Source organism: Micromonas pusilla, assembly GCF_000151265.4.
Source record: "Micromonas pusilla CCMP1545 genomic scaffold MICPUCscaffold_14, whole genome shotgun sequence".
Lineage (NCBI taxonomy): Eukaryota > Viridiplantae > Chlorophyta > Mamiellophyceae > Mamiellales > Mamiellaceae > Micromonas > Micromonas pusilla.
The window spans coordinates 1,333-28,827 of NW_003315895.1; the positions used below are offsets into that span (position 1 = coordinate 1,333).

At 67.3% G+C, this 27,495-nt stretch overlaps 13 protein-coding genes across 13 annotated transcripts; 6 read left to right on the plus strand and 7 right to left on the minus strand.

Annotated features, from left to right (window-relative positions):
* Window positions 1-125: 125 nt before the first annotated feature.
* MICPUCDRAFT_70930 (uncharacterized protein) lies at window positions 126-1,970 on the minus strand (the record flags this gene model as incomplete). The annotated part of the gene is made up of 2 exons (XM_003063310.1): window positions 126-954; window positions 1,078-1,970. Coding segments are annotated over 2 exons (1,722 nt in total), but the record flags the coding sequence as incomplete, so codon positions are not given.
* A 127-nt stretch (window positions 1,971-2,097) lies between these two features.
* On the minus strand, window positions 2,098-3,949 carry MICPUCDRAFT_63647 (uncharacterized protein; the record flags this gene model as incomplete). Its single annotated transcript, XM_003063311.1, has 3 exons — window positions 2,098-2,493; window positions 2,686-2,884; window positions 3,094-3,949. The coding sequence occupies 3 exons, from the start codon at window positions 3,947-3,949 to the stop codon at window positions 2,130-2,132; spliced, it is 1,419 nt and encodes a 472-aa protein (XP_003063357.1). The 3' UTR covers window positions 2,098-2,129.
* A 419-nt stretch (window positions 3,950-4,368) lies between these two features.
* Window positions 4,369-8,012, plus strand: MICPUCDRAFT_29568 (uncharacterized protein). The gene is made up of 3 exons (XM_003063107.1): window positions 4,369-4,790; window positions 4,994-5,092; window positions 5,299-8,012. Exons 1-3 carry the CDS (start codon window positions 4,611-4,613, stop codon window positions 7,825-7,827), a joined length of 2,808 nt encoding a protein of 935 aa, XP_003063153.1. The 5' UTR covers window positions 4,369-4,610; the 3' UTR covers window positions 7,828-8,012.
* Window positions 8,013-8,469: 457 nt separating this feature from the next.
* On the plus strand, window positions 8,470-9,316 carry RSP2 (flagellar radial spoke protein; the record flags this gene model as incomplete). Its single annotated transcript, XM_003063108.1, has 2 exons — window positions 8,470-8,843; window positions 9,049-9,316. The coding sequence occupies 2 exons, from the start codon at window positions 8,470-8,472 to the stop codon at window positions 9,314-9,316; spliced, it is 642 nt and encodes a 213-aa protein (XP_003063154.1).
* A 126-nt stretch (window positions 9,317-9,442) lies between these two features.
* Window positions 9,443-9,994, plus strand: MICPUCDRAFT_52909 (uncharacterized protein; the record flags this gene model as incomplete). The annotated part of the gene is made up of 1 exon (XM_003063109.1): window positions 9,443-9,994. The coding sequence occupies one exon, from the start codon at window positions 9,443-9,445 to the stop codon at window positions 9,992-9,994; it is 552 nt and encodes a 183-aa protein (XP_003063155.1).
* Window positions 9,995-10,079: 85 nt separating this feature from the next.
* Window positions 10,080-10,712, minus strand: MICPUCDRAFT_42623 (uncharacterized protein; the record flags this gene model as incomplete). Its single annotated transcript, XM_003063312.1, has 1 exon — window positions 10,080-10,712. One exon carries the CDS (start codon window positions 10,710-10,712, stop codon window positions 10,080-10,082), a length of 633 nt encoding a protein of 210 aa, XP_003063358.1.
* Window positions 10,713-11,648: 936 nt separating this feature from the next.
* Window positions 11,649-13,757, plus strand: MICPUCDRAFT_22360 (uncharacterized protein; the record flags this gene model as incomplete). Its single annotated transcript, XM_003063110.1, has 5 exons — window positions 11,649-11,806; window positions 12,030-12,296; window positions 12,554-12,661; window positions 12,783-13,002; window positions 13,461-13,757. Coding segments are annotated over 5 exons (1,050 nt in total), but the record flags the coding sequence as incomplete, so codon positions are not given.
* A 120-nt stretch (window positions 13,758-13,877) lies between these two features.
* On the minus strand, window positions 13,878-14,651 carry MICPUCDRAFT_52913 (uncharacterized protein; the record flags this gene model as incomplete). Its single annotated transcript, XM_003063313.1, has 1 exon — window positions 13,878-14,651. One exon carries the CDS (start codon window positions 14,649-14,651, stop codon window positions 13,878-13,880), a length of 774 nt encoding a protein of 257 aa, XP_003063359.1.
* A 159-nt stretch (window positions 14,652-14,810) lies between these two features.
* MICPUCDRAFT_36249 (uncharacterized protein) lies at window positions 14,811-17,719 on the minus strand (the record flags this gene model as incomplete). Its single annotated transcript, XM_003063314.1, has 5 exons — window positions 14,811-15,302; window positions 15,363-15,971; window positions 16,076-16,474; window positions 16,601-16,807; window positions 16,967-17,719. 5 exons carry the CDS (start codon window positions 17,717-17,719, stop codon window positions 14,811-14,813), a joined length of 2,460 nt encoding a protein of 819 aa, XP_003063360.1.
* Window positions 17,720-18,705: 986 nt separating this feature from the next.
* On the plus strand, window positions 18,706-20,434 carry MICPUCDRAFT_52915 (uncharacterized protein; the record flags this gene model as incomplete). The annotated part of the gene is made up of 2 exons (XM_003063111.1): window positions 18,706-19,728; window positions 19,965-20,434. 2 exons carry the CDS (start codon window positions 18,706-18,708, stop codon window positions 20,340-20,342), a joined length of 1,401 nt encoding a protein of 466 aa, XP_003063157.1. The 3' UTR covers window positions 20,343-20,434.
* On the minus strand, window positions 20,391-21,798 carry MICPUCDRAFT_63656 (uncharacterized protein). The gene is made up of 3 exons (XM_003063315.1): window positions 21,427-21,798; window positions 21,037-21,242; window positions 20,391-20,840 (listed from the first exon to the last, which is right to left on the minus strand). The coding sequence occupies exons 1-3, from the start codon at window positions 21,766-21,768 to the stop codon at window positions 20,486-20,488; spliced, it is 903 nt and encodes a 300-aa protein (XP_003063361.1). The 5' UTR covers window positions 21,769-21,798; the 3' UTR covers window positions 20,391-20,485.
* A 145-nt stretch (window positions 21,799-21,943) lies between these two features.
* On the minus strand, window positions 21,944-24,010 carry MICPUCDRAFT_48771 (uncharacterized protein). The gene is made up of 2 exons (XM_003063316.1): window positions 23,143-24,010; window positions 21,944-22,943 (listed from the first exon to the last, which is right to left on the minus strand). Exons 1-2 carry the CDS (start codon window positions 23,947-23,949, stop codon window positions 22,023-22,025), a joined length of 1,728 nt encoding a protein of 575 aa, XP_003063362.1. The 5' UTR covers window positions 23,950-24,010; the 3' UTR covers window positions 21,944-22,022.
* A 171-nt stretch (window positions 24,011-24,181) lies between these two features.
* On the plus strand, window positions 24,182-24,931 carry MICPUCDRAFT_52918 (uncharacterized protein; the record flags this gene model as incomplete). Its single annotated transcript, XM_003063112.1, has 1 exon — window positions 24,182-24,931. The coding sequence occupies one exon, from the start codon at window positions 24,182-24,184 to the stop codon at window positions 24,929-24,931; it is 750 nt and encodes a 249-aa protein (XP_003063158.1).
* Between the last annotated feature and the right edge of the window lie 2,564 nt (window positions 24,932-27,495).

Consider the following 27,495-nt stretch of genomic DNA (forward strand, 5'->3'; position numbering starts at 1 on the left):
TCGCCCGCGCTCTGCGCGCGCGCGGCGGTTCTAAATACTATCATAGCGTCTTAGGATGATGATCTCTCTCGTCGTTCGTTCGTTCGTTCGCTTGTTCGTTCGTTCGTTCGAGCGAGCGAAGTCGCTCAACGCCCAGCCGCCCACTGGAAGAACCCGCAGTCCGCGTCTTTGTTCCCTCTCGCGCCCGCGGGTCGCGGGCAACAGAAGAACGTCCTCCCGAAGTTCGCGGACTCTTTCTTTTTGACCGAGCGGACTTTACACGTCTCGCCGTGCCCGCGACACTTCGGCGGCGCCATCCGGTCGTGGATACGCTTCCACGCGTTGACCGTATCGTCCGCCGCCGTCGGCGTCGCCGCCGGCGGAGGGCCCGGCGCGTCGACGCCGTGAACGACCGACGCCGCGCGCGCCGACGACGGCTCGTTCCGGTCGCGAGGAGGCGCCGGCGGTGGTTTCGGCTCGAAGAACGCGCGAATCGAATTCGAATCCGCGCCCGCAGCCGGCCGTTTCCTCTTCGCGCCGCCCTGCCCCGCGTTCGACAGCTGCGCGCCGCCGCCGCCCGCGGGCGTCGCCGTCGCCATCGCCGCGGGCATTCGCCCCCCAACGCCGCCGCCGCTGCTCGCGTCGATCGCCTTGAAACCGTCCTTCAGCGTCCGCTGCGTGCCGCCGTTCCGACGCAGCGCGACGCTGCTCGCGATCGCCGGCGGGCCGACGTCGCCGGCCGCGTCGATCGCCTTGAACAACTCGAAATCGCCGTCGCCGCCGCGGTCGAACGCGAGAAACACGGGCGCGTGGTCCGACCCCGGGTGCTCCCTCGCGATCCCAACGCGATGGACGCGCGCGTGCGTCGCCTCGTCGACGTAGAACGCGTCGATGCGCGCGCCGTAGTTTGTGAGTTGCGCGCCGCTCGCGACGTGCCAGCACGTGAACGCGTCCGACGTCTTCGGGTAACGCCGCCTGAGGGCAGGGTCGTTCCATACAAAAAATGTTCATCGGTCGTCAGTTGAAACGGGACGCGATCAAATGTTGAAACCGGCGGGCGATGGGTGAAAAACGTTTGATACTAGAACGCGCCTGAACGCGTCGATCAACCGGGGTCGTCTTCTTCCGCCGCCGTCCGCGTCGTCGTCGTCGCCGCCGCCGTCGTCGCGCTGGAGCTGCCGGTCCAGCCACGCGCGGTGCGGGCACGCGCGAACGAACTCGCGCTCGCGCGCCGCCGAGCTCGAACCGAGTTTCGAACCCGTCGTGCCCGTCGAAGTCCGCGCGGCGGCGGCGTCCATCGTTCCGCGCGCGACGTTCCAATCGCCGCACGCGACGACCCTCCGCCCCGCGTCCACGAGCGCGTCGACGCGCGTCTCCACCGCGAGGAGGAAGTCGCGCTTGAACGCGTCCCTGGCGATGTCAACGTCCTCGGACCCGGAGCCGCCGGTCGTCGCGGGGACGTAGACGTTGACGAGAACGAACCCGCCGAAGTCGACCAAAACGCATCGACCCTCCGCGTCGAGTTCAGCCGCGCGCGCCCTCGTGAACAGCTCGCGCATCGCGCCGTAGCACCCGACGCCGCCGCGTTCGCCGTCGGCGTTCACGCCGGTGACGCCCACCTCCGCGGCGACGACGGCCGTGTCCGCGCGTCGCCAGTACGTCGCCACGCCGGCGTACCCCGCGGCCTTCTTCGGATCGCGCGTCACCGCGTGCACGCTGTCCCACCCGTCCGGGCACGCGAGCCGCGCGTCGAGCGCCGCGCGCGGCTCGGACGCGCCGCCGCCGCCGAGCTTGGTCTCCTGCAGGCACACGACGCGGATGTTGTCCGCGCGCGATCCGAGCGACGCGAGGAGGTTCGCGGCGCTGCCGAACCCGAGCGGGCGCGACACGCCGTGCGCGTCGGGAGGCGCGGTCGCCGCGCCGCGGTTGGCGTCGCACAGCGGACGCAAGCCTCGGAGGCCGACGTTCCAGGAGACGACGACGTCGCCGAGGGACGGGTCGGGGGGGAGGGGGAACGTCGCGAAGGGGGGGGGGGGGCGACNGCGCGCCGCCCGCCGCGGGGGGCATCGCGGCGCCGCGCGAGATCCTCTGCCGTGATGCGTGATCGTGAGAGCGTTTGATCCAAGAGGTGCCTACTACAGGATATACCTCTACGCTACGTCGTCCCCCACCCCACCCACCCCGCGCCGCCGTTTCGAGCGGCGCGGCGGAGGCGGCGACGACGCGACGACGACCGCCTCCGCGCCGCGCTTAAACGTCACCTCGACGACGTCGCCGCGACACCGCGCGAGCGACGCCTGCAACCCGGGCGGCAGTTTTAACGCGTGCTGCCGAGCGTCCCCGAAGACGTGCGTCAGTCCGCCGCCTCCGCCGCCGCCGTCCGCGTCGCCCTTATTACTAATCCTCCCTCTCCCGCCGCTCGCGGTCTCAAACGCGCCGCCGAAATGCGCGTCGTCGCTCATCACGCGCTCGCGCTCTCTCGCGTGCGCGTCCTCCCCGAGCGCGGGCGCGGGTCTAAGGGCCGTTCCGTGCGAGCGAACGTCGGGGTGGAGTTGAAAGGCGTCAGAAGCGGAGTTGAAAGGCGTCGAGGTCGGGGATTGAAAGCGAGGGACCCTGGGCGAAGAGAAACGCCGGCAAAAGTCCTTAAGGATCGGCGTCCACATCGCCGACGCGGTCGTATGGGAACCAGTGTGAGATAGAACGCACGTCAGCGCGTCGAACGCTTCCTCCGGGAACGCGTCGATCCCGCGCGGCTTGTATCCGAGCCACACGTTCACGAGAAAGGTCACGCGCTCGTACCCTTCCTCGACGTCCGTCGGTCGCGCGAGCTCGCGCGACGCGCCGTGGAGAAAGCGCCCGTCGAAAGAGACGTGCTTCCCCGCGAGCGGGTACGACACGAAGCCGCCTGTTAAGGGTCGAGGGTCCGTACGAGCGAATGAACGTCGGGGCGGAGTTCAAAGGCGTCAGAAGCGGAGTCGAAAGGCGTCGAAGGCGGGGATCGAAACAACAGAGGGGTTGGCGGAGAGAAACACCGGGTGGAAAAGTCCTTAATAAACGGCGAGCACAACGCGAACGGGGTCGTATGGGGACCAGACAGTGTGAGATAGAACGCGCCTGCGATGGAACCGCGGAAGCCGTCCGTCTCCGCGTACGACGTCGGCGCGGTTTTTTCTGGAGGGACGAGACACGAAAACGGAGGGACGCGCGGCCAGGCGTCGTCGTGAGTGGACGGTTCGGACAGAAAGATTCGATGACGTGGCACATCGTGTGGTGGTGGTGGCTGGTTGTCCATCCACGTCGACAAAAGAAACCGTGACATCGAGACGACGGACGCGACCCGAGACGCACCCAACACGACCGTCGGCGCCCCCGACGACGTCAAGTACGTCACCGTGGAGATCAGCGGGTGCACGACGACGCCGAAATCGTCCACGAGGTCTTCGTCCTTGTCCCAGTGGAACGCCACCGCCTCGCGGCACTCGTCGTCGACGCGCCGCACCTGCGTCCACCACTCCGCGCCGCACCCGCCGCCGAATCGCCCGTCGCCGAATCGCGCTTCATCCGCGTTCGTCTGCTGGAACGCGCGGAGGACGTCCGCGGGGACGTGACGGTCGAACACCGCGCGCGCGAGCGACTCGAGCGCGCATCGCGGCGCGGCGTCCGCGGCGAGCCAGAACGACTCGCCGACGAACGCGCGCGTCGCGTCGCGGAGCAACGCCTTCGCTCGGAACCCGTCGCGGGGGTCGCCGGCGTCGTCGTCGTCGCGAAGGAGGAGGAAGCGCGGGAAGGATCGGAACGAAAAGTCGAGCGCGTCCGCGCCGGCGACGCGGCCGTTCGCGTCGATGGCCACGGACGCGGACGCGGACGCGCGGCGGCGCGCGGCGTCGTCGTCGTCGTCGTCGTCGTCGTCGTCGTCGTCGTCGTCGAGGTGCAGCACGAGCGCCACGGGCGTCGCGCGCGTCGCACGCATCGCGCGCGCGCGGACGATTGACGAGTGAATAACCCTTTGTTAACTCTCCGGCCCGTCTGCCGTTGGTCGTTCGCTTTCGACGCGTGCTGACTTTTTTTGACCGCGGGTTTTGACCGCGGGTCGACCGCGTTTGAAAGCCGATCCCCGAAAATCTCCTTTCGATCGCCGCGATGAAGAGCTGGGCACCCGCGCAATCTCGCAGCCAATCAGGCTTATCCGACGTGGCCGTCGTCCGCGACGAGGACGACGTCACCCATTCCGCACCCGCCGCGTCGACGCGGCGGTCACTGCCACGCGCGCGGCTCGCTCCGGAAGCATGCGCCGGCAGCAATCCATTCGCGCGCTCCTGCGCGCGGTCGCGCCCGCGCACCCCGCGCCGCGCGCGCCGCGGAACGCGCTCACGCGCGCGCACGCGGTCCCCGCGGCCGCGACCGTCGTGCCGTCGGCAATCAGCACCGACCACGGCGGCACGGTGTATCCGGTGCCGCCGTCGGGGGCGAAAGTCTACGCGAACGTGGACGGCCATCGCATCGACGACGGGCGGTACACGAACTTCAAGGGCGACCTCGCGGGGATCGTCCCCTCCGAGCGTATCTACACGGACCCGGTGCGCGTGTTCGCGTACGGCACGGACGCGTCGTTCTACCGGCTCCTCCCTCAGATGGTAGTCAAGATCCACGACGAGAAGGAGGTCACGCGGATCCTCCCAAAGGCGAAGAAGCACTCGACGCCGGTGACGTTCCGCGCCGCGGGGACGTCGCTCTCGGGGCAGGCGGTCACGGACTCGATCCTCCTGAAGCTGTCGCACACGGGAAAGAACTTCCGGAACTACGAGATCACGGTGCGCGGCGACGACGACCCGTCCCCCCCCCAGCGATCCGCGTCGACGATAACGAAAACACCTGAAAACCTGATGACCCAACGAATAAAATATTTTCCCCGCGCGGACGCGTTCTCGCCAAGTGGCACTCCGCGCCTCCGCGCCTCCCGACCGCGCGACTGACCCCAAAATCCCCCGCGTCATCATCACCATCGCGACCTCAGAACGACGGCAAGGAGATCACGCTCGAGCCCGGCCTGATCCTCGGCGAGGTGAACCGCCTTCTGGCCAAGTACAAGGAGACCAACGGGCTCCAGACGCAGGCGCGTTCTATCTCACACTGGTTCCCATACGACCCCGTTGGCGTGGTGAACGCCGTTCCTTAAGGACTTCTTCTCCCGGCGATTCTCTCCGCCCAGGGTCCCTCGCTCACAATCCCGACACACACGCCTCGACGCCTTTCAACTCCGCTTCTGACGCCTTTCAACTCCACCCCGATATCATCGCTCGTATGGACAATTACCCGCAGTACAAGATGGGTCCGGACCCGTCGTCCATCGACTCGTGCATGATCGGCGGCGTCGTCGCGAACAACTCCTCCGGGATGTGCTGCGGCGTGAAGCAGAACACGTACCACACGCTGAAGGACATGCGGATCGTGTTCGTGGACGGCACGGTGCTTGACACGGCGGATCAAAAGTCGCGCGACGCGTTTTTGTCGTCGCACGTCGACCTCGTCGCGGGCGTCGTCAACCTCGCCAAGAAGGTCCAGGCGGACGAGGACCTCGTCGCGCTCATCAAGAAGAAGCACGCGATCAAGTGCACGACGGGGTACTCCATGAACGCGCTCGTGGACTTCCCGCCGGAGGACCCGATCGAGATCATCAAGCGGCTCATGATCGGCAGCGAAGGCACGCTCGGGTTCGTGTCCAGGGCGACGTACAACACCGTGGTGGACCACCCGCACAAGGCGAGCGCGTTCATCGTGTTTAAGGATGTTCAGGAAGCGTGCCGCGCGGCGGCGGTGCTGCGGAGGGAGACGACCGTGGACGCGGTGGAGCTCTTCGACCGCGCGTCGCTGACGCAGTGCGAGGGACACGAGCAGATCATCGGGCTGGTGCCGACCATCGCGGACGCGCCGAAGCGCGGCGCCGCGTTGCTCATCGAGTGCCGCGGCGCGACGGACGAGGAGCTGGACGTCGCGATTAAGGAGGTGTCCACGTCCCTGGACGGCGCGAACTTGGCGTACCTCAACGATCGCGTGTCCACGTACCCGTTCATGAAGGACGAGGCGGTGTACAAGGTGTACTGGGACGTGAGGAAAGGGCTGATTCCCCTCGTCGGGTCTTCGCGCAGCGCGGGGACGTCGGTGCTCATCGAGGACGTCGCGTGCGAGGTGGACAAGCTCGGGGACATGACCCAGGACCTGATCGACATGTTCGAGCGGTTCGGATACGACGACGCGTCGTGCATGGGCCACGCGCTCGAGGGCAACTTGCACCTGGTGTTTTCGCAGGGCTTCCGGAACGACGAGGAAGTGAAGCGGTACGCCGCGATGATGGAGGAGATGTGCGAGATCGTCGCGACTAAATACAAGGGATCGCTCAAGGCGGAGCACGGCACGGGAAGGAACGTCGCGCCGTTCGTGGAGATGGAATGGGGGAACAAGGCGTACGAGCTCATGTGGGAGCTCAAAGAGCTGTTCGACCCCGAGTACGTGTTGAACCCCGGGGTGATTCTCTCCAGGGACAAGGACATGCACCAGAAGTTTTTGAAGCCCAAGCCCGTGGCGGACCCGATCGTGGACATGTGCATGGAGTGCGGTTTTTGCGAGAGCAACTGCCCCTCGCGCGATCTGAGCCTCACGCCGAGGCAGCGCATCACGGTGTACCGCGAAATCTCGCGCCTGCAGGACATGCCGACGCGTGACAACGCGCAGCAAGCGCGTCTGGACGAGTTTTTGGACAAGTTCACGTACGAGGGCGACGCGACGTGCGCCGCGGATGGCATGTGCCAGGTGAAGTGCCCCGTCGGCATCAACACCGGCGAGCTCGTCAAGTCGATCCGCGAGCGCGACCTGAAGAAGCAGTCCACGGCGACGTCGGGCGCCAACGCGCTCGCGAGGAACTTTGCCACGTTCCAGAGCGTCGTGCCCACGTTCCTGAACCTCGTGTCCGCCGCGCACGGCGTCCTCGGCGGCGGCGTGCTGAAGAGCGTCTCCGGCGCGTTGAACAAGGTTTCCGGGAACTTGATCCCGGTGTGGAACGAGCACATGCCCACGGGCGCGCCGTCGCTGCCGGCGCCGAACATGCCGTCGTCGAGCGCGACGCAGCGCGCGGGGGTCCCTCGCAAGGTTGTCTACCTCCCATCCTGCGTCACGAGGATGATGGGCCCGGCGAAGGGCGACTCTGCGTCCATCGGCGGCGTCCCGGACGCGATGATGAGCATCCTGAAAAAGGCGGATTACGAGGTTGTGTACCCGGAGTCGCTCTCGTCGCAGTGCTGCGGCATGCTCTTCAACTCCAGGGGGTTCAAAGCCACCGCCAGCGGCAAGGGCGATGACCTCGAGGCGGCGCTCATGAAAGCCTCCGAGGGCGGCAAGCTCCCGATTGTCGTCGACACGTCCCCGTGCCTCGCGCAGATCAAAGAGCAGCTGACGAACCCCGCGTTGCGGTTCGCGTTGTACGAGCCCGCGGAGTTCATCGCGAACCACCTCGTGGACAAGCTCGAGTGGAAGAAGGTGAAGGACCACGTCGCGATCCACGTCCCGTGCTCGTCCAAGAAGCTCGGCGTCGAGAACACGTTCAACAAGATCGCGAAGATGTGCGCGAAGGAGGTGACGCCGTCGGGGATCCCGTGTTGCGGCATGGCTGGGGACCGCGGGATGCGTTTTCCGGAGCTCACCGGTTCGTCGTTGTCGTACCTGGACCTTCCCGAGGGATGCAGCGACGGGTACAGCACGTCGAGGACGTGCGAGATGTCGCTCTCGAACCACAGCGACGTCGCGTTTAGGGGGTTGGTGTACTTGGTCGACGAGGCGACGAGCGCGAAGAAGTGAAGTGAAGCGAGGCGAAGCGGAGACTTCGAAGACTTGACTGATTTGATTTGATCGCGACGGCGTCTTTGTTTTCGCGCCGTCGGTCGCGGCGGCGCGCGGCGGCGGCGCGAGGGCGGACGCGCGGCGGGCGAGTCGCGACTTTCGCGGGCAGCATTCTTTTAATAACGATTACCATCAGTGAACGAGCGCGCGCCGAGTGCGTCCGTCCGTCCGCACACCCTCCGCGCGATGATACTTTCCTTCCTACGTTGCGACGCACAAGTCTGCTGCGAAAACTCATCGCAAGCTCAACTCGTCCCGCACTCTCAGGCAGCACGCTGGAAAGCCACCTTGGAAAGCCCCCAAAAGGGGCAATCGTTCGTTCGCTCACTGCACTCGCGACCGCGCGTCCGCGCCGACCGTCCGCGTCGTCCGTCTCGTTCGACGCGCCTCGCACGCTCGCGCGCGCGCGCGCCCTCCGCCGCCGCCGCGCGCGAAACCCGAGGGCGAGACCGCGCGCCGCCGCGCCGTCGGGTCGTCGTCGCGAACGTCAGTCTAATTTAGGCATTCGCTTTCGTCCTTTTCCGCCCGCGAAAGCAGGCGTCCTACGCGGAGGGCGACGTCTCGCGCCGGTCGCCTAACGACCGACCAACCATGGGGAAGATGGAGGGCGGGATGTTCCACCACGTCAACAACTGCGCGCAGAACCAGAACCACGCGACGCGCGTCTACGACGGCCAGGCCCTGCGAGAGCGCCATCCCGATCGCAGCGACCCCTTCCCTCCGGGCGTCGTCGAGGATGAGATCTCGATCGCGTTCGGCCGACGGCACGTCGCGAAGCTCGTGGACGTGGTGTCTTTGCCGGGGTCCAAACTGAACGGCAAGGAGCGCGCGAAGGCGCTGCGGTACCTCCTCGGGTGCCTGTCGAACCAAGAGAGCAACGCGGAGGCGGTCGTGCTGAACGTCGCCGCGCCCGCGACCGCGCTGCTCGGCGACGGCAATCCAGAGGTGCGACGGCTCGCGTGCGACGTCCTGAGGTGCGTCCCATACACTGGTTCCCATACGACCGCGTCGGCGTGGTGAACGCCGATCCTTAAGGACTTTTCCCGGCGTGTCTCTCCGCCCATCCCTTGCGGTCAATCCCCGCCCGCGTTGCCTTTCAACTCCCACTGACTCCTTTCAACTCCACCCCGACGTTCGCTCGTATGGAACGACCCTGAGCGCGACGGCGACGACCCGCAGCGGGTGCGACGCGTTGCTTCGCTCCGGCGCGATCGAGACGATCGTCGCGTCGAGCCTGAAGGACGCCGACGCGGCCGCGCGCGACGCCGCCGCGGGGGTGATCGCGTCCGCGACGAGGACGCGGCCGGGGGCGGAGGCGGCGCTGAACGCGGCGGACGGCGCCGTCGTGCCGGCGCTGCGAGACATGATCCTCGGCGCCGACTCGGGCGCGTTCTCCTTACACTGGTCCCCATACGACCCCGTCCGCGTGGTGAACGCCGTTTCTTAAGGACTTTCTCTCCCGGCGTATGTTTCTCTCCGCCCAGGGTCCCTCGCTTTCAATCCCGACACATCTCGACGCCTTTCAACTCCGCTTCTGACGCCTTTCAACTCCACCCCGACGTCGCTTTGAATGATGGAACGACCCTCAGGCGCGTCGGCGGCGGCGAAAACGCACGCGCTGCAGTCGTTAGGCGACCTCGCGCTCTTCGACGCGGGCGTCGAGGCGTGCCTCGTCGCGAAGGTGGCGCTGACAGTGCTGGACGCGCTGGAGGCGCCGTCCGGGGACGCGCGGACGTGCCCCGAGCTCCGCGTCGCCGCGGCGCGAATGCTCAAACATCTCGCGCAGGACCCGCGCGGCAAGTTCATCGTCTTTCGCCGAGACGGCGCGTTGCAAATTCTCGCGGGGTTGCTGCGGTCGCGGACGACGGACTTGAGGGCGCACGCGGCGGGGGCGTTCATGGGGATCGCGATCGAGGTGCAGGCGAAGCTGCCGGTGTGGGAAGCCGCGGGGGCGGACCTGGTGATGCTGCTGCGGGACCCGTCGCCGCTCGTCGCGGAGAACGCGATGTACGCGATTCAAAACGCGTGCGAGCACCCCGTCGCGAAGCGGGCGGCGGTGCAGATCATGAGCGAGAAGGACAGGGCGCTCGTGTTTAACATGCAGGTCATGGTGAATAACCATTAACCTTAATTAGCAGAGAGAGAAGGAAGCAGAGGTCGAGGTCGAGGTCGAGTGTGTTGTATGATACTGTATCTCGAGAAGAAATAATTTAATTTTCCTTCTTTTCGTCGCCGTCGCCCTCCTTCGCCTCCGCCGCTTTCAACGCCGCCGCCGCCTCCTTCGCCCTCTTCATCTCCTCGCGCTTCTTCGCGAGCTTCCTCCGGTCCGGGATCTTCATCGTGTGGTACGCGGCGTACACGTACGCCAGCATGTACGGGCTCGGCGTGCACCGCGACGACGACGTCAGCATCGGCAGCGCGAGCGTCACGACGGAGAAGAGCCCCAGCGTCCCCGCGTGGCCTCGCACGAGACTCAAGAACGCGGCGACGACGGCGAAGAAGCTCCCCGCGACGATCTGCCCTTTCCCGCCGTGAAACGCCCGCGTCAGACCTTTGTCCATGATGTGCAGGTCGCGCACGCGCGCGTATCGCCCCGTCGAAAAGTCCGGGAACCATCGCGCGTCGTCGCCGTCCGCGTCGCATCCGTGCGACGACGTTCGGCACTTCCACGCGCGCCAACTCTGCTCGAGACACGCGCCGGGGTAGAGCATCGCGCGGACGGTGTCGCCCGCGTCGCCCGGGGAGTCCGGGGTGTCGTGGATCGGAAGCACGAGCTGCGCGGCGACGACCTTGAGGGGAGAGAGGTGGATGACCCCGGGGCCTCGCGTCGTCGCGAGCGGCATCCTGATGCGACGATCGATGATGATGTTGATGAGATTCGGGGTGGTTGGAATGATGATGTATGGTGATCGCGCGACGACGACGACGACGACGAGCGCGCGCGAAGACGGCGGCGGTCGAGGAGGACGCGAGGACGGAGAGAGAGGCGACGCACTGCAGGACGATCATCGCCGCGAAGACGACGCCGACGAGACGCTTTTGAAGATCCATCGCGTTCGCGCGCTCGAGAGTGCGAGCTCGTCCCAGCTGATGAGTCACCACCGCCACCGCACGCCACGACTACGACTGCGAATGCCACTCGACGAAACCTAGCTCGCGCGACGCGACGCGAAGGACGCGGCGTCGCGCCGCGCACTCGCGCCCGCGCCGTCGCACTCGACTCGGACGATTCGATGGACGGCGCTTCCATCGCCGCGGCGCACCGCGCGCCGACCGGCGTCGGCGCGTCGCGACCGCGCGGCCGCGGCGTCCCGTCGACGCGATCCGCGCGTCGTCATCATCGTCCGAGCCGAGGCGGCGTCGCCGCGCGCGCGCGCGCGTCGGGCGGCGACGGCGGCGGCGGCGGCGGCGACGGCGGCGACGGCGCGTCCGTCCCCCGCGGCGGCGCGAACGACGGCCCCGTCGACGTCGCGCGCGCGATCGCGCGCGCGCAGCTCATCGCGCGCGCGCAGCAGCTCGCGTCGCTCAAGTCCGCCGCGGGCGGCGTCGTCGTCGCCGCCGCGTGCGCGACGTGCCTCCTCCTCGCGCCCGCGTCGCCGGGCGAGGGCGCGCGATCGTCGTCGTCCTCCTCCATCTCATCCCTCGTCCCCGCCGCGTTCGCGGACACGGAGGAGGACGCGTCGACGTCGACGCCGTCGACAGCCTCCACCTCCGCGGGCGTGTCGCAAATCTTCGAGAAGATCGCGGCGTCCGAAGCCAACGCGAAGAACGGCTACACCGCGACCGAGCTCGCGAACGCGTCGCTCGTGAACGAGGTGTGGACGACCGTGGACGAGAACTTCCTCCCGGCGAGGAACGCGAACGGGTTCGACCGCGACGCGTGGGCGGCGCTCAAGGAGCGATCCGACGCGAGCCCGCCGAAGACGAAGGGCGAGGCGTACGATCGGATCCGAACGCTGCTGAGGCGCGTTCTATCTCACACTGGTCCCCACACGACCGCGTCCGCGTGGTGAACGCCGTTTCTTAAGGACTTTTGCCGGCGTGTCTCTCCGCCTACACCTCGCTTTCAATACCCGACCTCGACGCCTTTCAACTCCGAGGTCTGACGCCTTTCGACTCCACCCCGACGTCGCTTTGAATGATGGAACGACCCTCATCAGCGCGCTCGACGATCCGTACTCGCGGTTCGTCGACCCGACGGACTTCGCGCCGCTTCTGAAGTACGACATCAGCGGCGTCGGCGTGAACGTCGCGGAGGACGCGGAGGACCCGACGAAGATCCGCGTCCTCGGCCTCGTGCTCGACTCGAGCGCGGCGCGCGCGGGGATCGAACGCGGCGACGAGATCGTCGCCGTCGACGGCGAGAGCGTCCGCGGCAAGAGCGCGTTTCAGGCGCGTCACACTGGTCCCCATACGACCGCGTTCGCGTTGTGAACGCCGATCCTTAAGGACTTTTTTCTCTCCCGGCGGGCGTCTCTCTCCGCCCGCGCCGCGGTTTCGATGATCCCGACGCGTCTCGACGCCCGCCTTTCGACTCTGACGTCTGTCTGACGCCTTTCGACTCCGCCCCGACGTTCGTCGCTCCCCTCGACCCTCCTCAACAGGCGGTGTCCATGATACAGGCGTCGTCGTCCAACGACGTCAAGGTGGTCGTCAAGTCCAACGGCGGCGAGGACGGGCAGAGCGGCGCGTTTCCCGAGGGAGAGGAGCGCGAGGTGACGCTCCGTCGCGCGAGCTCGGCGACGAACCCGGTGACGGCGCGCATGGAGAGCGGCGACGTCGGGTACATCAGGTGCGTTCAATACAAACGTTTGTTTTTCACCCATCGCCCGGTTTCAAAATTTGATCGCGTGGGTCCCTATCAAATGACCGATGAACACACTTTTTTTGTACCGAACGACCCCACGCATCAGACTGAAGGAGTTCAACGCGCTCGCCGAGCCGAAAGTCGCGGAGGCGGTGAACGAGCTCAGAGGGAAGGGCGCGACGTCGTTCGTGCTGGATCTGCGGGATAACCCCGGAGGGTTGGTGCAAGCTGGCGTGGAGATCGCGCGACTGTTTTTGCCCCCGGACGTTAACGTCGCGTACACGGAAGGGAGGGTCGTCGCCGGCGGCGTCAAGGGCGACACCGACGTCGACGCGACGGCGACGGCGGCGGCGCGCGCGAAAGCGCGGGCTCAGGCTCGGGGGGGGAGCGGCGGAACGACGAAAGAGACCCGGGTCGGGCTGTTCGCGAGCGTGGACGGATCCGCCGCGAAAAAGGGGGGTGTCAACGCCACGACGAATGCGACGACGAATGCAGTCACGCCGGAGACGAAGCTGAAGAGCATCCCCGCGTCGACGTCGCCCGGGTCGGGGGGAGCCGCGATCGTCTCAGGCGCGTTCTGTCGTACGCTGGTTCCCGTACGACCGCGTCGGCGTGGTGAACACCGATCCTTGAGGACTTTCTCTCCCGGCGTATGTTTCTCTCCGCCCAGGGTCCCTCGCTCACAATCCCGACGCACACACCTCGGCGCCTTTCAACTCCGCTTCTGACGCCAATGAACTCCACCCCGACGTTCGTTCGCTCGTATGGACAATTACCCTCAGAGCCGCTGGCCGTCCTCGTCAACGGGCGAAGTGCGTCCGCGTCGGAGATTCTCACGGGCGCGCTGAAAGATAACTGCAGGGCGACGGTCGCGGGGAGCCGGACGTACGGCAAGGGGCTGATACAGTCCGTGTACGAGCTCAGCGACGGCAGCGGGTTGGTGCTCACCGTGGGGAAGTACGTCACGCCGTCGCTGGAGGATTTGGACAGGGTGGGCATCGCGCCGAACTTCGGGATGTTCCCGGGGTTCGCCAAGGCGAACGAGACGCTGTCGCACTGCGAGGTCCCGACGCGGCGGTGAGTGAGTGAACACTTTGGTTTATCATTATTATTAGGAAGGCACTCGTCGAGAACGATCGTAGGCTATCATATCGGGTAAAAATGCGACGTGGTGATCGATGGAACCGAATCGTTCTCATCACTACGCGGTTTTCGCGCCGGATTTGTTCTTCAACCCCGCGGTGAACCACCGCTTGACCGCGTCCACGACTCCCTTCACCGGCCCCAACCGATCGACGATCGGCCCCGCGCCCTCGCCGATCTTCTTCCAAAACTCTCTGTGGTAGAACCCCGAGTTCATGTACGTGTACTTGATCCTGAACACGGTGTCGTCGTCGCACGCGTATCGCATTCGGAGATAATTCGCGTAGGCGACGAACCGCGCGACGGACCGCGCCGGCGTGAACAGCTCCATGACGAGCACCATCGCCATGGATATCTCCATCGTCGCGCACGTCATCATCGCCTGCATCATCCCCTCCTGCGCTCGCGCGTGCAGCGCGGCGAGCTTCAACGTTCCGTAGAAGCGCGTATGTGCGAAGTGTTTGTGCGCGATCGTGATCCACTGCAATCCCGCGCACAGCGCGAGCGGCGCCAGGACCGTCGGCACCGGGCGCGGCGCCATCCAGAAGCACGCGATGTAGAGCAGGTAGTGGAACCCGTTCGTGGACGTCTGCGTCGCGACGAGCTTCCGCGCCGACGCGAAGTCTCTCTTCTCGAGCTTCGAGGAGTAGAGGAGGCGGTACGCGAACGCGATGCCGGCGGACGCGAGCGACGCGCGGTACGCCGGGCTCGTGACGCGCCTGAGGCCGGGGATGCCGAACGAGCCGACGAAGCACGCGAACGCGCTCGCGATGCACGAGGTGGTCAGGAGGAAGAACACGGCCGTGCGGAAGTCCATCCTCGGCGGCGCCATCGTGCCGGGCGCGGCGTACGTAGATCTGACGGCGCGCGTCGTCGCGTCGGGCGGAAACCAAACGTCGTTCAATATTCTCTCAGCTCGAAGTTGTTCGGTTTTCAAAAATTAGTCTACGTATGTTTAGCGGCGCTCCGTCGCCGCTCGCGAGCTCGCGCGTCACAACCCGAGGTGCTTCATCCAGGGAATGTCCCCGTGGTCCAGCCCGCGCTCCCCCTCCGCGCTCGCCGCGTCGCCCGCGCCGTTCTCGCCGCCTATCCCGCCTACCCCGCCGCCCGTCCGTTCCCGCCGCGCCGCCGCCGCCGCCGCCGCCGCGATCGCCTTCTCCACCCTCGTCTCTTTCAGCGCGTACACGAGGTCGTCGCGTCCCATATTCAGCGACACGCGCTGCGCGCTGCGCTTCCGCCCCGGGTCGCACAGCAGCAGTCGCTGCGACGCGAGCCGGCACACGACGCCCGCCGCGCATCCCGCGGGCGGCAACGGCTCGCCGTACGTCCGACATAAATTTTCGTGCGTCCGCATCACCCCCGCGACGGGGACCTCGCTCAACCCGCTCCGTCGGAGCTCCATGACGAGCGCGGCGAGGAAGATTCGCTCGTGCCGCGACGCCGCGGCGACGTACGTCGTGTCCGGGGAGTCGAACATCTCGCCCTGCGCGGCGTGGATATCGTGCATGTCCACCTTATCCGGCCGCCGACGACCGCCCGGGACGACAGCCGCCGCGTGAGCCGCCGCCGCCGCGTCCGCGGGAGTAATAAGACTCGCGTCGCCCGCCTCCAGTCTTCGGCGCGCCTCGACGCGCGCCTCCGCAAGCTCCGCGGCTCTGCGGCACATCTCCAGGACGCGTCTCGCGCACCCGTTGAACCCGGCGACTTTCCTCGACGCGAGCTCGATCGCGGTGGACTCGAACGCGTCGAGCAGCGACCCGCCGGTCGCGCCGCCGCCGCCGCCCGCCTCCTCGAGCCGCGCGGCGACGATCTTCTTCAACTCCGCCTGCTTGTACGGCGCGAACGCGACGCGGTTGGACCCCAACCGACTGATGATCTTCGGCAGCAGCCGCTCCGGCAGATCCAACGTGTTCGCGATGCCCAAGATGACCAACCGCGCGCGTCGATGCGTCGGCCAATCGAACAAGTTATACAGCAGCTGTTGCGTCCGCGTCACGAGCAGATCGACCTCGTCCACGACGAGCACGGTGACGCGCCCGTCGCTGCCTTTGCCGTCGCGGAATCGCTCGGTGAGGACGTCGCACGCGCGGTTCGGCGCGAGCCGCTCGCCGACGAGCTCCTCGGCGATGGCGCTGTACGCGTGCGCGGGCGTCTGAGGGCCATTCCATACAAAAACAGTTCACCGGTCAGTTGAAAGGGGACGCGATCAAATGTTGAAACCGAGCGATGGGTGAAAAACTTTTGTACAGAACGCACCTGAAGCCGCAAGCCGTTGAGTTCGACGTGGTTGAACCGCGGAAGGCCGCCGTCGCGCGACTTGCGCTTCAACGCGCGGATCACCTCGCGGACCGTCGCGGTCTTTCCCGTGCCCGGGACGCCGGAGATGTAGAGACAGCGGCCTTTGCAGTCCGCGCCGGCGCTGATGGACTGCTGCACGAACTGGAAGATTTGCTCGCGTTCGCGTTCGCGGCACGGCAAGACGCCCGGGGTTTTCGAGAGCGACAACGCGACGCGCGCGCGCCCGAGCGCGGTCGCGGGCGCGGCGCGGTCCACTTTCGTCGCCGCGAGCGCGCCCAGACCCATGACGCCGCCGTCGCCGGACGCTTTCGCGGCCGCGCGTCGCGACGCGGTGAGGTGCCGGGATAAGAACGAGCTCTTCTTCCCGCCGCCGCGTCGCGCGTCGCTCGAGGTCTTCCGCCCGTTCCCCCCGTTCCGTCGCGCGCTCGCGCGTCGTCCGTCGCCTCGTTCGCCCTCCCACTCCCCGCCGTCGTCCTCTTCCACGTCGTCGTCGTCGTCGCTGCCGTCGTAGTCGTCGTCGTCGTCCTTAAACCCGCCAACGCCGCCGCCGCCGCCGGGGACGTGGTTCGTCAGCCACCGCCGCCCGCCGTCGTGGTCGTCGCTGTCGTCGTCGTCCCAATCCGCGCGTCGTCGGAACCGCCGGAAGTGGCTATCGTACGAGTACTCGCACAAGAAGACGTCGTCGCCGCCCTCGTCGACGTCGTCGTCGTCGTCGTCGTCCGCGGCGGCGGCGGCGGCGGCGGTCGCGTCCTCGTCTTTTCGCCGCGCCGCCCTCGCCGCCGATAATCGCTTCGCTGCAATCGCCGCGCGCCTCGCCGCGTCCTCTCTAAACTCCGCGGGCGACAACACCTTCGCGGGACGCAAGAGGCAGTCCACGCCGTTCTCGTCCGTGTTGTTCGTGAGAAACACCTCCCGCCGCGCGTGGTCCGCGCGTCGCCCCGCGTGCGTCTCCTCGGGCAACGCGAACCACCTGCCGACGAAGTAAAACCGACCGCGTTCGCTCCATATGCACTCGACGCGGCACAAGTGCAGGTTCCCGGAGAGAAACTCGCCGACCGCGGTGCGCTTCCCCGCGGCGCTCGGCGGCGCGACGCCGTCCCGCGACGCGAGGCACATCGGGCAGTGCCACTCGCCCTCCGGGACGGCGGTCAGCGCCGGATTCAGGCACCCCCCGTGCCATCCTCGCAGACACCCGTCGCACTCGAGCATGAAGTCGTCGCCGCGCGTCGCTTCGCCGCACGCCGTGCACGGCTCGTCCGTCGTCTCGTCGTCCAAGTCCACGGTCTTGTCGCTGATGACGTACGCGCAGTCGCCGCGCTTGAAGACCTCGCCGTCGACTTTGACTTGCTCCCAGTACCGACGCTCCGCGGGCTCGGCGGAGGCTTTAGATTTCTTCTTCTTCTTCTTCTTCGCGCCAGGATCCTTCTCTCTCTTCGACGCCGCGTCCTTCTTGTCCTTCTGAATCAGATGGTCTTTTTCTCTCTTCTTCTTCTCTCTCTCTTTCTCCGTCGAAGTCGAAGTCGAAGTCTTCGCGGCGGCGTCCTTGGCGGCCTTCTTCTCCGGGACGAGCGCGACCGCGAGGGGGTTCGCGTCGCTTTCCATCAGGCCGAGACGCCGCGCCACCGCCGTCCTCGACTCGAACCTCTCCCCGGCGGGCGAGAAGTACACCTTGTACGCGCCGCCGGTCGTGCCCCCCTCCGCGCCCCGCTGCACGATCTTCACCGTCCACTTCTTCTTGGGATCCATCGCGGGGAGGATCTTCCCTTTCCCGCCCAGACTCGTGATGAACTCGTCGAGAAGGACGACGTCGGGATCCTCGCCCACGCCGCCGTCGGATACCCATTTCGACACCTCGGATCTGGACCTGAACCGCTCGCCCGACGGCGCGAGGTATCGGAAGTACACCGCGCCTTGTTTACTCCCGGTCTCGCGGAGCGCCGCGACGACTTTCCATCCCGCGTCGAGGGGTTTCCCCGCGTTCTCGCGGACGTGCTCTTTGAGCGACGTCAGCTCGCGCGCTTCTTTCGCGCGCAGGTTGCCGCCACCGCCCGCCCCGGTCGACGCCCCCGCGACGATCTTCGCGTTCGACGCGGGCGCGTCGGCGGTGCCGCCCTTCCCTCCTCTCGCGCCCTTGACGAGCGCCGCGAGCTCGCTCATCTTCGACTTCTTCGACGTCGGCGCGGCCGCGGCGGACGTGGACGTCGTCCCGGCCCCTCGTGTTGGCGCGTCCTTGCGCTTTCGAGACCCGCCGTCCGCGTCTACCCGCGCGAAGAGCTTCGGAGGCGCGCCGGGCGCTTTCTCCGCGTTCCTTCGCGTGCTCCGCCGCGGCGGCTCGCTCGGGTTGGACGACATCGCGCGCGAGGAGACGTTCCAGACGCGTATCGAAGTCTCCGCGTCGCCTCGCCCCGTCGCCGTCGCCGCGCGTCGCCGTCTGATCTCTCGCCGCGTTCAAAATCGATGCATCTTTTCTGTCGTCGGGTTGCCAGGTTCGTTGCTTGCGTGCGGCCGACCGCGCCGCGTGACGACGACGCCCCGACGCCGGACGGCCGTCGTCGAGGCACACCGAGACGCGCCGCGACGTCCCCGCGATGGCGCGCGTCGCGTCCGCGATCGCGCCGCCGCCGCGATGCGATCGCCGTCCTCGCGGTGCCGGCGTCGGCCGCGCCTCGGTCGCACCGGGGGGGGGCACGGCGTCGGCATCTCGCCATCGCGCTTCATCGTCTCGACGACGTCGTCGCGACGTGATGATTCTTCGCGCGGCGGCCGCGAACGATGGCGCGCGCGCCGCCAAGGAGGTGTGGATAGAGACGCGCGACGCGCAGACCCTGCTCGCCGCGCTCGAGTCCGGGCTCGTCACCACCGCGCTGTTCCGCGACGCGGAGACGGCGCAATCGCGCGCCAAGCTGGGGCGGTTCCGCGCGCTCGTCGCGGATCCGTCGACGCGCGGCGTCGTCGTCGTGACGGACGCCGCCTCCGACGACGCCGTGGCGATCATCTGCCCGACGCGAGACGCGGACGAGTGCGCGGCCGTCGCGCGCCTGTCCGGCGTCGAGCCGCTCGTGATCGCGGACCCGTACAGCGGCGGCGACGACGACGAGGAAGAGATGGGCGACGGCTGGAAGGTCATCCCGTGGGAGAATCTCGTCGCCGCGTACGGCGCGACGCCGCACTCGCGGGTGTTCGCCGTCGCGCGAACCGCCGCCGACGCGGTGGCCGCGTTCGAGGCGCTCGAGGTGGGCGTCGACGGCGTGGTGTTGAGAACCGACGACGTTGGGGAGGTGCGCGAGTTGAGCGCGCACGTGGGAGGAGGAGACGCACAGCCGTCGTCGGCGTCGGCGTCGGCAAATTCCGCACAGCTGTCGTTGACGCGCGCCGTCGTGACGAAGGTCGCCGTCGTCGGCTCCGGCGATCGCGTCTGCGTCGACTGCGTGGCCGCGTTCGCGCCGGGGGAAGGCCTCCTCGTCGGGTCGTTCGCGCGCGGGCTCTTCCTCGTTCACAGCGAGTGCCTCGACGCGGAAGGGTACGTCAACGCGCGTCCGTTTCGAGTCAACGCCGGGCCGTTGTGTTCGTACGTCGCGACGCCGGGCGGGAAGACGGCGTATCTCAGGCGCGTTATACTGTAGTATCACACTGGTCCCCATACGACCGCGTTGGCGTGGTGAACGCCGTTTCTTAAGGACTTTCTCTCCCGGCGTTTGTCACTCTCCGCCCATTACCCCTCGCTGGTTTCAATCCCGACACACCTCTGGCGACGCCTTTCAACTCCGAGGTCTGACGCCTTTCGACTCCCCCTCGACATTCATTCGTCGCTTCGAATGGGAAAATACCCTCATCCATCATCAGCGAGCTCGCCGCCGGGGACGAGGTGCTGTGCGTGGACGGCGCGAGCGGCGCGACGAGGGTCGTCACCGTGGGCAGGGTCAAGGTGGAGCGGAGGCAGTTGGTGATGGTGGAGGCGGAGGCGGTCGTCGCGGAGAAGAAGAAGGGCGACGACGACGACGGGGGCGTCGTCGGGACGTCGGAAAAAGTCGTCTCGCTCGCGTGCATGGCGCAAAACGCGGAGACGGTGCGATTCGTCGGAGATCGCGCGAGCGGCGACGACGAGGACGACGGCGTCGTCTCCGTCTCCGTGATCGAGCCCGGGGACGAGGTCGTCGTGTGTTTATTAGAAGGCGCGAGGCACACGGGGATCAAGATAGAAGAACAGGCGTGGCACGAGAGGTAGGTACGTGTGATGAGATTGCGCTGCGCGTCGACGCGCGGTCGCGAAAACGTTTACTACGTTATTTCGCGCGTCTCTTCTTCTATATATCGTAAGGCTATCGTCGTCGTCGTACACACGTCGTCGTACACACGTCGTCGTCGTCGTCAATACCCAGGCCTCGCCGGGTAGATCATGCTCCCCTCGAACGCTCTCAGCGTGATGCACTCGATCTCGCTGAAGTGCTTGATCAACTTGTAAAACTGCCAGCACAGCCGCGCGATGTAAATCTGCACGCACACCAGCAGCGCGGTGAGCACGCGCGTGAAGAGATCCGTGTTGATGATAAAGATGGCCACCTTCCACACGAGGTTTAGAAGCGTGAACACGAAGTATACGATGGTGTACCCCGGGGAGTAGTTCTTCGCGCCGACGTATCCCATGATCGGGCCCAGTATCGCGAGCATCGCCCAGTACAGCCCGGTGATGATGTACAGCACGCAGAGGACGACGTCGATGATGCTGAGGGTCGCCGTTCCATACGAGCGAACGTCGGGGTGGAGTTGAAAGGCGTCAGTTGGAGTTGAAAGGCGTCGAGGTGTGTCGGGATTGAAAGCGAGGGACCCTGGGCGGAGAGATGCGCCAGGAAATGTCCTTAAGGATCGGCGTTCACCGCGCCGACGCGGTCGCATGGGGACCGGTGTGAGATAGAACGCGCCTGAAGATGCGAAGCGATTTGGACAGGACGACCGCCTCCTCGTGCTCCACCGGGAGCGTCTCCTCGGAGATGCGCACGGTCGTGCCGTCCGCGAGCGTGTGGTAGTAGTTCCCCGGGTGCACCTCCACGGTCTGTAAGTACGCCACGCCGCCGTGCGGGTGGGCGTTGTAGTGCGGATTTATCGGCGCGGGCGCGCCGTGGTAGTACTGAGGGCCATTCCATACGAGCGAACGTCGGGGTGGAGTTGAAAGGCGTCAGGTGGAGTTGAAAGGCGTCGAAGGCGGGGATTGAAAGCGAGGGGTGGGCGTAGAGATGCGCCGGGCAAAGTCCTTAAGAAACGGCGTCCACAACGCGAACGCGGTCGTATGGGAACCAGTGTATGGAACGCGCCTGATGCGGGCCGGGCTGCTGATGATGCGCCGCGCCCGGCTGCGTCGAATGCGCGCCGTACGGCTGCTGCCCCGCGTAGTACGCCCCGGGTCCCGGGTGCTGCGGCCCGCCGATCGGGACGCCGATCGCGGGCTCGCTGTACGACGTGTGCGTGCCCTGGACGTTCGACGGCGGGACGTTGACCGCGCCCGGCGGGTTCGTCGGGGGCCCCGGAGGAGGAGGGCCCGGGTCGCTCATCGGTCGCGACTGCGGCGTGCCCTGCCGCGCGCCGTGTATCGGCGGGAGCGCGCCGCCGCCGCCGCCCTGCGGCGGCGGCGCGTTCGGGTCGGGACCGTTGCCCATGCGCGCGCGGTGCGTGCGCTCGGCGCGCGGCGGACGGACTGACGCGCGCGCGCGTCGAAGCGCGGAGAAGAAAACAAAGCGACACGTGGCTGCGCGCGCAGCGTGGTCGAACGAAAAATTCTTCGTTCAAAAAAATGAAATGCGCGTCCGCGTCCGTCCGTGGAGAGAGAGAGAGAGAGAGAGAGAGAGACGTCTCGCCGCTTTAACGCGCCGGCTGCTATCTATCGCGCGCGTCGCGCCACGCCGTCGCCGCCTCACCCGAGCTTCATCGCGTTCCTGACCGCGGAGAGCTCCCCTTGCAACCGCGCCACCTCCTTCTGCTCGTCCCGCAACGCGAGCTTCGCGTCCGCCAGCCTCGTCGTCAACGCGCGCTCTCGCTCCGCCGACGCCGCGAGTTCGGTCTCGAGCGCGGCGACCCGAGACGCGAGTCCAGTTGCCACGTCAGTTGCCACGTCAGCAGCAACCGCGACGTGCGGCGCCGGCGCCGGCGGGGGGATGCGGACGGGCGGCGGCGTGATCGACGGCGACGGCGGCGCGGGAGGCGCCGCGAACGCGTCGAACGTCGCCCACGTCGACGCGTCGCCGAACCCGAATCCGGCGGCGGCGCCGCCGCCGTCGCTTCCTCCGCGACGGCTCGTCGTCGTCGTCGCGCTCGACGCCGCCACGTCGTCGAACGCAGCCCACGTCGCGTCGTTGTCGCCCCCGCCGCTGCCGCTCCCGCCGCGCGAGGGCGCCGCCGCGACCGGCGGCGGCGCGGCGCCGAAATCAGCCCACCCGCCGTCGGTCGCCGGCACCGTCGTCGTCGTCGCCGCCGTCGCCCCGCCGCCGCTCCCCGCGCGCGTCATCGGCGGCGGCGGCGGCGCGCTCGGATCCCCCCCCCCACCTCCTCCGCCGCCGCCCAAAGCCTTCGCCACCATCCGTCTCCACGCGTCGTCGTCCACGCCTTCGCCGGTGATGAGCGCCCTCGCGCGATTCGCCGCCGCCGCCGCGGTGACGCGGCGCATCGGATCCACGACGAGCGTCGCTCGCGTCAACTCCACGGCCGCGTCGCTCCGTCCGTTCCCACCGCCCGCCGCGCCGCCCGCGCCAGATGATCGATGCTTCGGGATCGTGAACGTGCCGTTCAGAGCCGCCATCCTGGACTCCGCCCCGAACGGCAGCGCGTTGAACAGCGCCTGAGGGTAATTGTCCGTACGAAGCGACGAACGTCGGGGTGGAGTTGAAAGGCGTCAGAAGTTGAAAGGCGTCGCGGGCGGGGATTGTGAGCGAGGGACCCTGGGCGGAGAGAGACGAACGCCGGGAGAGAAAGTCCTTAAGGAACGGCGTTCACCACGCCGACGGGGTCGTATTGGGACCAGTGTAACCAGAACGCACCTGATACAGCACGCACCCGAGCGCCCACACGTCGGACGGCGGCCCGATCTCCGCGAATCGAAACGCGTCCCACAGCTCCGGCGATCGGTACGGCGGCGTCGTGACTCGCACCATCTCCGCCTCCGCGCGCGCGCGGTCGTTCGCGGTCGCGAGCGGCACGCACCCGACGCGCGCGCTGCCGAAGTCGCACAGTTTCCAACCGCCGCCGTCGCCGTCGCGCGCGCGGAGGACGTTCTCGGGCTTGACGTCACGATGGAGCAACGGCGACGGCGTCTCCGCGTGCATGCGCGCGATCGCCGACGCGGCGGCGTGAAACGCTCGCAGCGCTTCCGTTTCTTCCATGTATTCTCCGCGCGACGCCGCGGTCGCGAGCGCGTCCGCGAGGCTCTCGGAGCACAGCTCGAGCACGGCGAGGACGCGGTAGCAGTCGCCGTCGCCGCCCGGGAGCGGGACGAGGCGGACGTCGTGCGCGAGCTGCGCGACGACGCACTCGTGATGGCTCAGCCGCGCGTGGAGCTCCACCTCGCGTCGCGCGTCGAGCTCGCTGACGCTCGAGTCGTGCGGCAGCAGCATCTGCTTCACCGCGACGTCTCTGATGTTGTTCCCCGGGTCGTCCAGGACTCTGCCGCGATACACCGTCGCCATGCCGCCGTCCGCGATCGCGTCTCCGCACTTTATGCGCATCGCGCCCACGGAGACCACCTTGCCGCGGAGGTCGTGCGGGGAGGAGGAGGAGGAGGAGGACGACGGCGTCTTGACGCTGAGCGTCTCCGCCGCCGCGTTCAGCGCGTTCCGGATGGACTTCATGACGACTTCTGCGGAGGGAGGGACGGGCGAGGAGGCGCGCGCGCTCCTCGCCTGCGCGCCGCGCCCGCGAGATCTGAGGCGACGGACTCGCGAGGGTGCGGGTGTGCAAGCTGTCCTGTCGTCAGAATCTCAACTTTTGCTCACTCGGCTTGAACTTGAAAGAAAGGAAAAGCTACGACGACCACACTCCTCCCGCCGCCCTCCCTCCCCGACCCCGCCGGGGATTTCGATCATGGAATCCGCCGGGGCGTTCGACGCCATCTCGCCCGATCTCGCGTGCGTCGTCCTGTCGCACGTCGAGAACTTGAAGGACCGCTTCTCGCTGGCGCGCGTGAACCGCGCGTTCTTCGAAGCTTCGAAGCGAGACGCGAGCCTTCCGCCCCCGGACGTGTTGTTCCAGTTCGCCCGCGAGTCCGACATAGCGGGTCAGCACGAGCGGGAAGTGGCCTGGCTGAAGAAAGCTGCGGCTAGGGACCAGGTCGAAGCGCTGGCCCTCCTCGGGGCGTACTATAGCGAGGGCATGCACGGCGTGGAAATAGACGACGCCGCCGCGTTCCGTCTCTGTAAAAGGGCCACGGAGCTCGACCACGAAGGAAGTGAGTTATACAGAATATCCATAGGTCACCTTGGCGAATGCTACGTAGAAGGCAATGGCGTCGAGCAAGACATTGCGAAGGGCGTTGAACTCGTGCGTAAAGCGGCTGACTTGGGCGAGATCGAGTCTATGCTGAGCATGGCGAGTTATCACAGCGAAGGCACGCACGGCGTGGAAAAAGATACGACGAAAGCGCGCTACCTTGCCGTGCGCGCGTTACAAAGCGGATACATTAACCATATAAAGACGCCGGAAGATCTTGCGAGATTGTGCGCAATCTTCCGTAGTGCAGGAGCCCATGTTGATTTCGACCTGGACAATCAGTTGGTGGCGATCGGCCTGGACAATCGGTTGATCACGATCGGCATTACGAGTAGTCCCGGGTGAACCAAACACGCGAACGGGGACGACGACGCGCGTTTCGAAGAGTTTACGTTTGACGTTTGACGAGCGAGAGTACGCCGCGTGCGTTTTCACGAAAGGCACGAAATACACGTCCACGACCGACTACCGCTTCTTCTCCCCACCACTCCCACCCCCAACACCCCCCGCCGCCCTCGCGTTGATCGCGGACATCAACCCGATCGCGGGCGCCACCTTCTGCGCGCTCGTCCGCCGATCGTACGTCCCCTTTTGCATCGCGATCGAGTGCCCCATGTACAACGACAACGCCTCCAGCTCCGCGTCGGACGCGATGCCCTCCCCTCTGACGTGCGTGATGACCATGTCGCGGACCAAGTGCGGGTTCGTCTTCTTCCCCGTGAGCCGCACCGCCGCGCGCGAGAAGGCGCGAGAGAGCTCGCTGACGTCCCACGGCTCGCCGTTGGGTCGCGAAAACACGCGGCTGTGCTTCGGGCGGAGCGCCGCGCGGTACCCGGCGACGCCGTACCCGTCGGACGTCGTCCTCACATTTTGTCCGACACTTTGTCCGACACCGTCTTCAGCGTCGGCGGCGTCGTCGACCCCCGCGTCGAACAGCCACGCCTCGAGCGCGGGGTACAGACGCGGGTCCAGCACCAAGTCCGGCCGCGCGCCGTACGCGCCCCCCGTCTGAACGGGTCGTTCCGTACGAGCGTTGATATCGGGGTGGAGTTGAAAGGCGTCAGGGGTGGAGTTGAAAGGCGTCGAGGTGTGTCGGGATTGAAACCGAGGGACCCTGGGCGGAGAGATGCGCCGGGAGAGAAAGTCCTTAAGGATCGGCGTGCACCACGCCGACGCGGTCGTACGGGGACCGGTGTGAATATGAACGCGCCTTATAATCCTCCGGCGAGTGCCGCACGACCCACGTCGCGCGAGAGACCCACTCCGTCCGCCCCGTCCGCGCGCCCGCGTCGAACGGATCCACGACGTCCACCTCGACGTCCACGACCTCGCGGAACAGCGTGCGGTCGAGCTCGAGCTCCCGCAGCGTCCGCTGCCGGTCGGGCACGCACGCGAGGATGGCGAAGAGGAGGTAACGCTGCACGGCGGCGGCGACGTCTTTCTTCGACCGCCTCGCGCCCTTCCACGTCAACGGCGCGCACTCTCGCTTCAACGTCTCCACGAGCTGTAAATACTCCGGCCAGTCCAGCCACTTCTTGGTCTCGTCCGCGGCGTGCGGGGCCTTATCCCCTCTCGCGCGCGCGCCGCGTTGCACGCGGACGAGCTCCGCGACGACGGGCGACGCGTCGACGCCGTCGCCGCCGCCCCACAGCCACTTGGCCAACGCGACGAGCGATCGCAGCTGCGGGCGATTCCATAGAAGGTACAAAAAAAGGTTGTTCATCGGTAAGTTTAAAGGGGGTGCGATCAACGTACAGTACTGTACAAACCGGGGCGATGGGTGATTAACACGTTCGTATAGACTTTGATAGAACGCACCTGAAAGTCCTCCGTCTTGGGTTGAATCTTCCGCGACGCGCATAGCCACTGCATGTACTCGATCGCGAGCCTCGCGCCGTCCGCGTCCGCGCTCGTGAGGACGTCCCTGAACGACAGCGCGTCGCTCGCGGGCGGCGGCACGCCGTCGCGATGCGTCAGCGCGCCCGATGCGGCGTCTCTCGCGCGAATCGCCGGAAGCGGCGTCACGCCGTCCCATCCTCCGAGCTTCACCTTGACGTACCATCCCATCAGCCCTCGCGCGACTTGCTCGTAGTTATCCGCGGTGGTCCCGCGCACCGGGTCTCGCCCGCCGCCGACGCGCAAGCCGGTGACGTCGCGCCGGAGCGCGTCGAACTCAGCCTGCAGCGCCGCGGGGGTCTCGCGCGGGCGGAGCGAATACGGCGGCAGCCGCTTCCGCTTCGTGACGCGGATGTCCGAAAGTGCGAGTCCGCCGACGCCCGCGCCGCCGCGAACGCGACGGTCGCGCGCGCCGCGCCCAGTCGTCGGGCCGGGCAGGCGCGCGTCCGGTCCGGGGAGCGCGCCGCCGATCCACCCGTCGTTGGAGGCGGCGGCGGCGGCGGTCGCGTCTCCGTCGAACGCGGACGACGCGGGGCCGTCGTCGTCGTCGTCCCTTCGCGCGCGCTGACGACCGGGTGAGACGAAATGCTCATAGGATCCGCCGGCGCTGACGACGTTGGACGCGACGCCGCCGTCGGCGTCCCTCTCCTCGGCACCCTCCTCGGCACCCTCGGAGTCGGCACCCTCCTCTTCTAGCGTCATCGCGTGCATCGCCATCGCGAACGCCGCGGGGACGCCGATGGCGGCGAGCGACGCCGCGGGCAACGCCCTGACGTCCGCCGCGCGCTCGATCCAGTTCGCGCGGAGCTTGGTCGCGATGACGCGCGCGTCGTCGCCGCCGCGGCCGATCCGCGCGCACACCCTCGTCGCGAACGCCTCGAGGGTTTCCTCCTCCTGCTCTTCTTCCTTCGGAGGCGTCGGCGGCGGCGGCGGCGGCGCGGGCGTCGTCGTGGCGAAGCTGCGCGGGGGCTGGATCGAGCGCGCGGCGGACGTCGGGGCGTTGTACGCGGCGG

What these genes read in the sequence shown, in the direction of transcription:
- MICPUCDRAFT_48771 (XM_003063316.1), bottom strand. Translation starts at nt 23,949, where the DNA reads ATGAAGTCCATCCGGAACGCGCTGAACGCGGCGGCGGAGACGCTCAGC. An exon ending in TCGGGTGCGTGCTGTATCAG is followed by an intron (nt 22,944 to 23,142) that starts GTGCGTTCTGGT and finishes AATTACCCTCAG; the next exon opens with GCGCTGTTCAACGCGCTGCC.
- MICPUCDRAFT_63656 (XM_003063315.1), bottom strand. Translation starts at nt 21,768, where the DNA reads ATGGGCAACGGTCCCGACCCGAACGCGCCGCCGCCGCAGGGCGGCGGC. An exon ending in AGCAGCCCGGCCCGCATCAG is followed by an intron (nt 21,243 to 21,426) that starts GCGCGTTCCATA and finishes AATGGCCCTCAG; the next exon opens with TACTACCACGGCGCGCCCGC. An exon ending in AAATCGCTTCGCATCTTCAG is followed by an intron (nt 20,841 to 21,036) that starts GCGCGTTCTATC and finishes GGCGACCCTCAG; the next exon opens with CATCATCGACGTCGTCCTCT.
- MICPUCDRAFT_29568 (XM_003063107.1), top strand. Translation starts at nt 4,611, where the DNA reads ATGGTAGTCAAGATCCACGACGAGAAGGAGGTCACGCGGATCCTCCCA. An exon ending in TCCGGAACTACGAGATCACG is followed by an intron (nt 4,791 to 4,993) that starts GTGCGCGGCGAC and finishes TCGCGACCTCAG; the next exon opens with AACGACGGCAAGGAGATCAC. An exon ending in CCAACGGGCTCCAGACGCAG is followed by an intron (nt 5,093 to 5,298) that starts GCGCGTTCTATC and finishes AATTACCCGCAG; the next exon opens with TACAAGATGGGTCCGGACCC.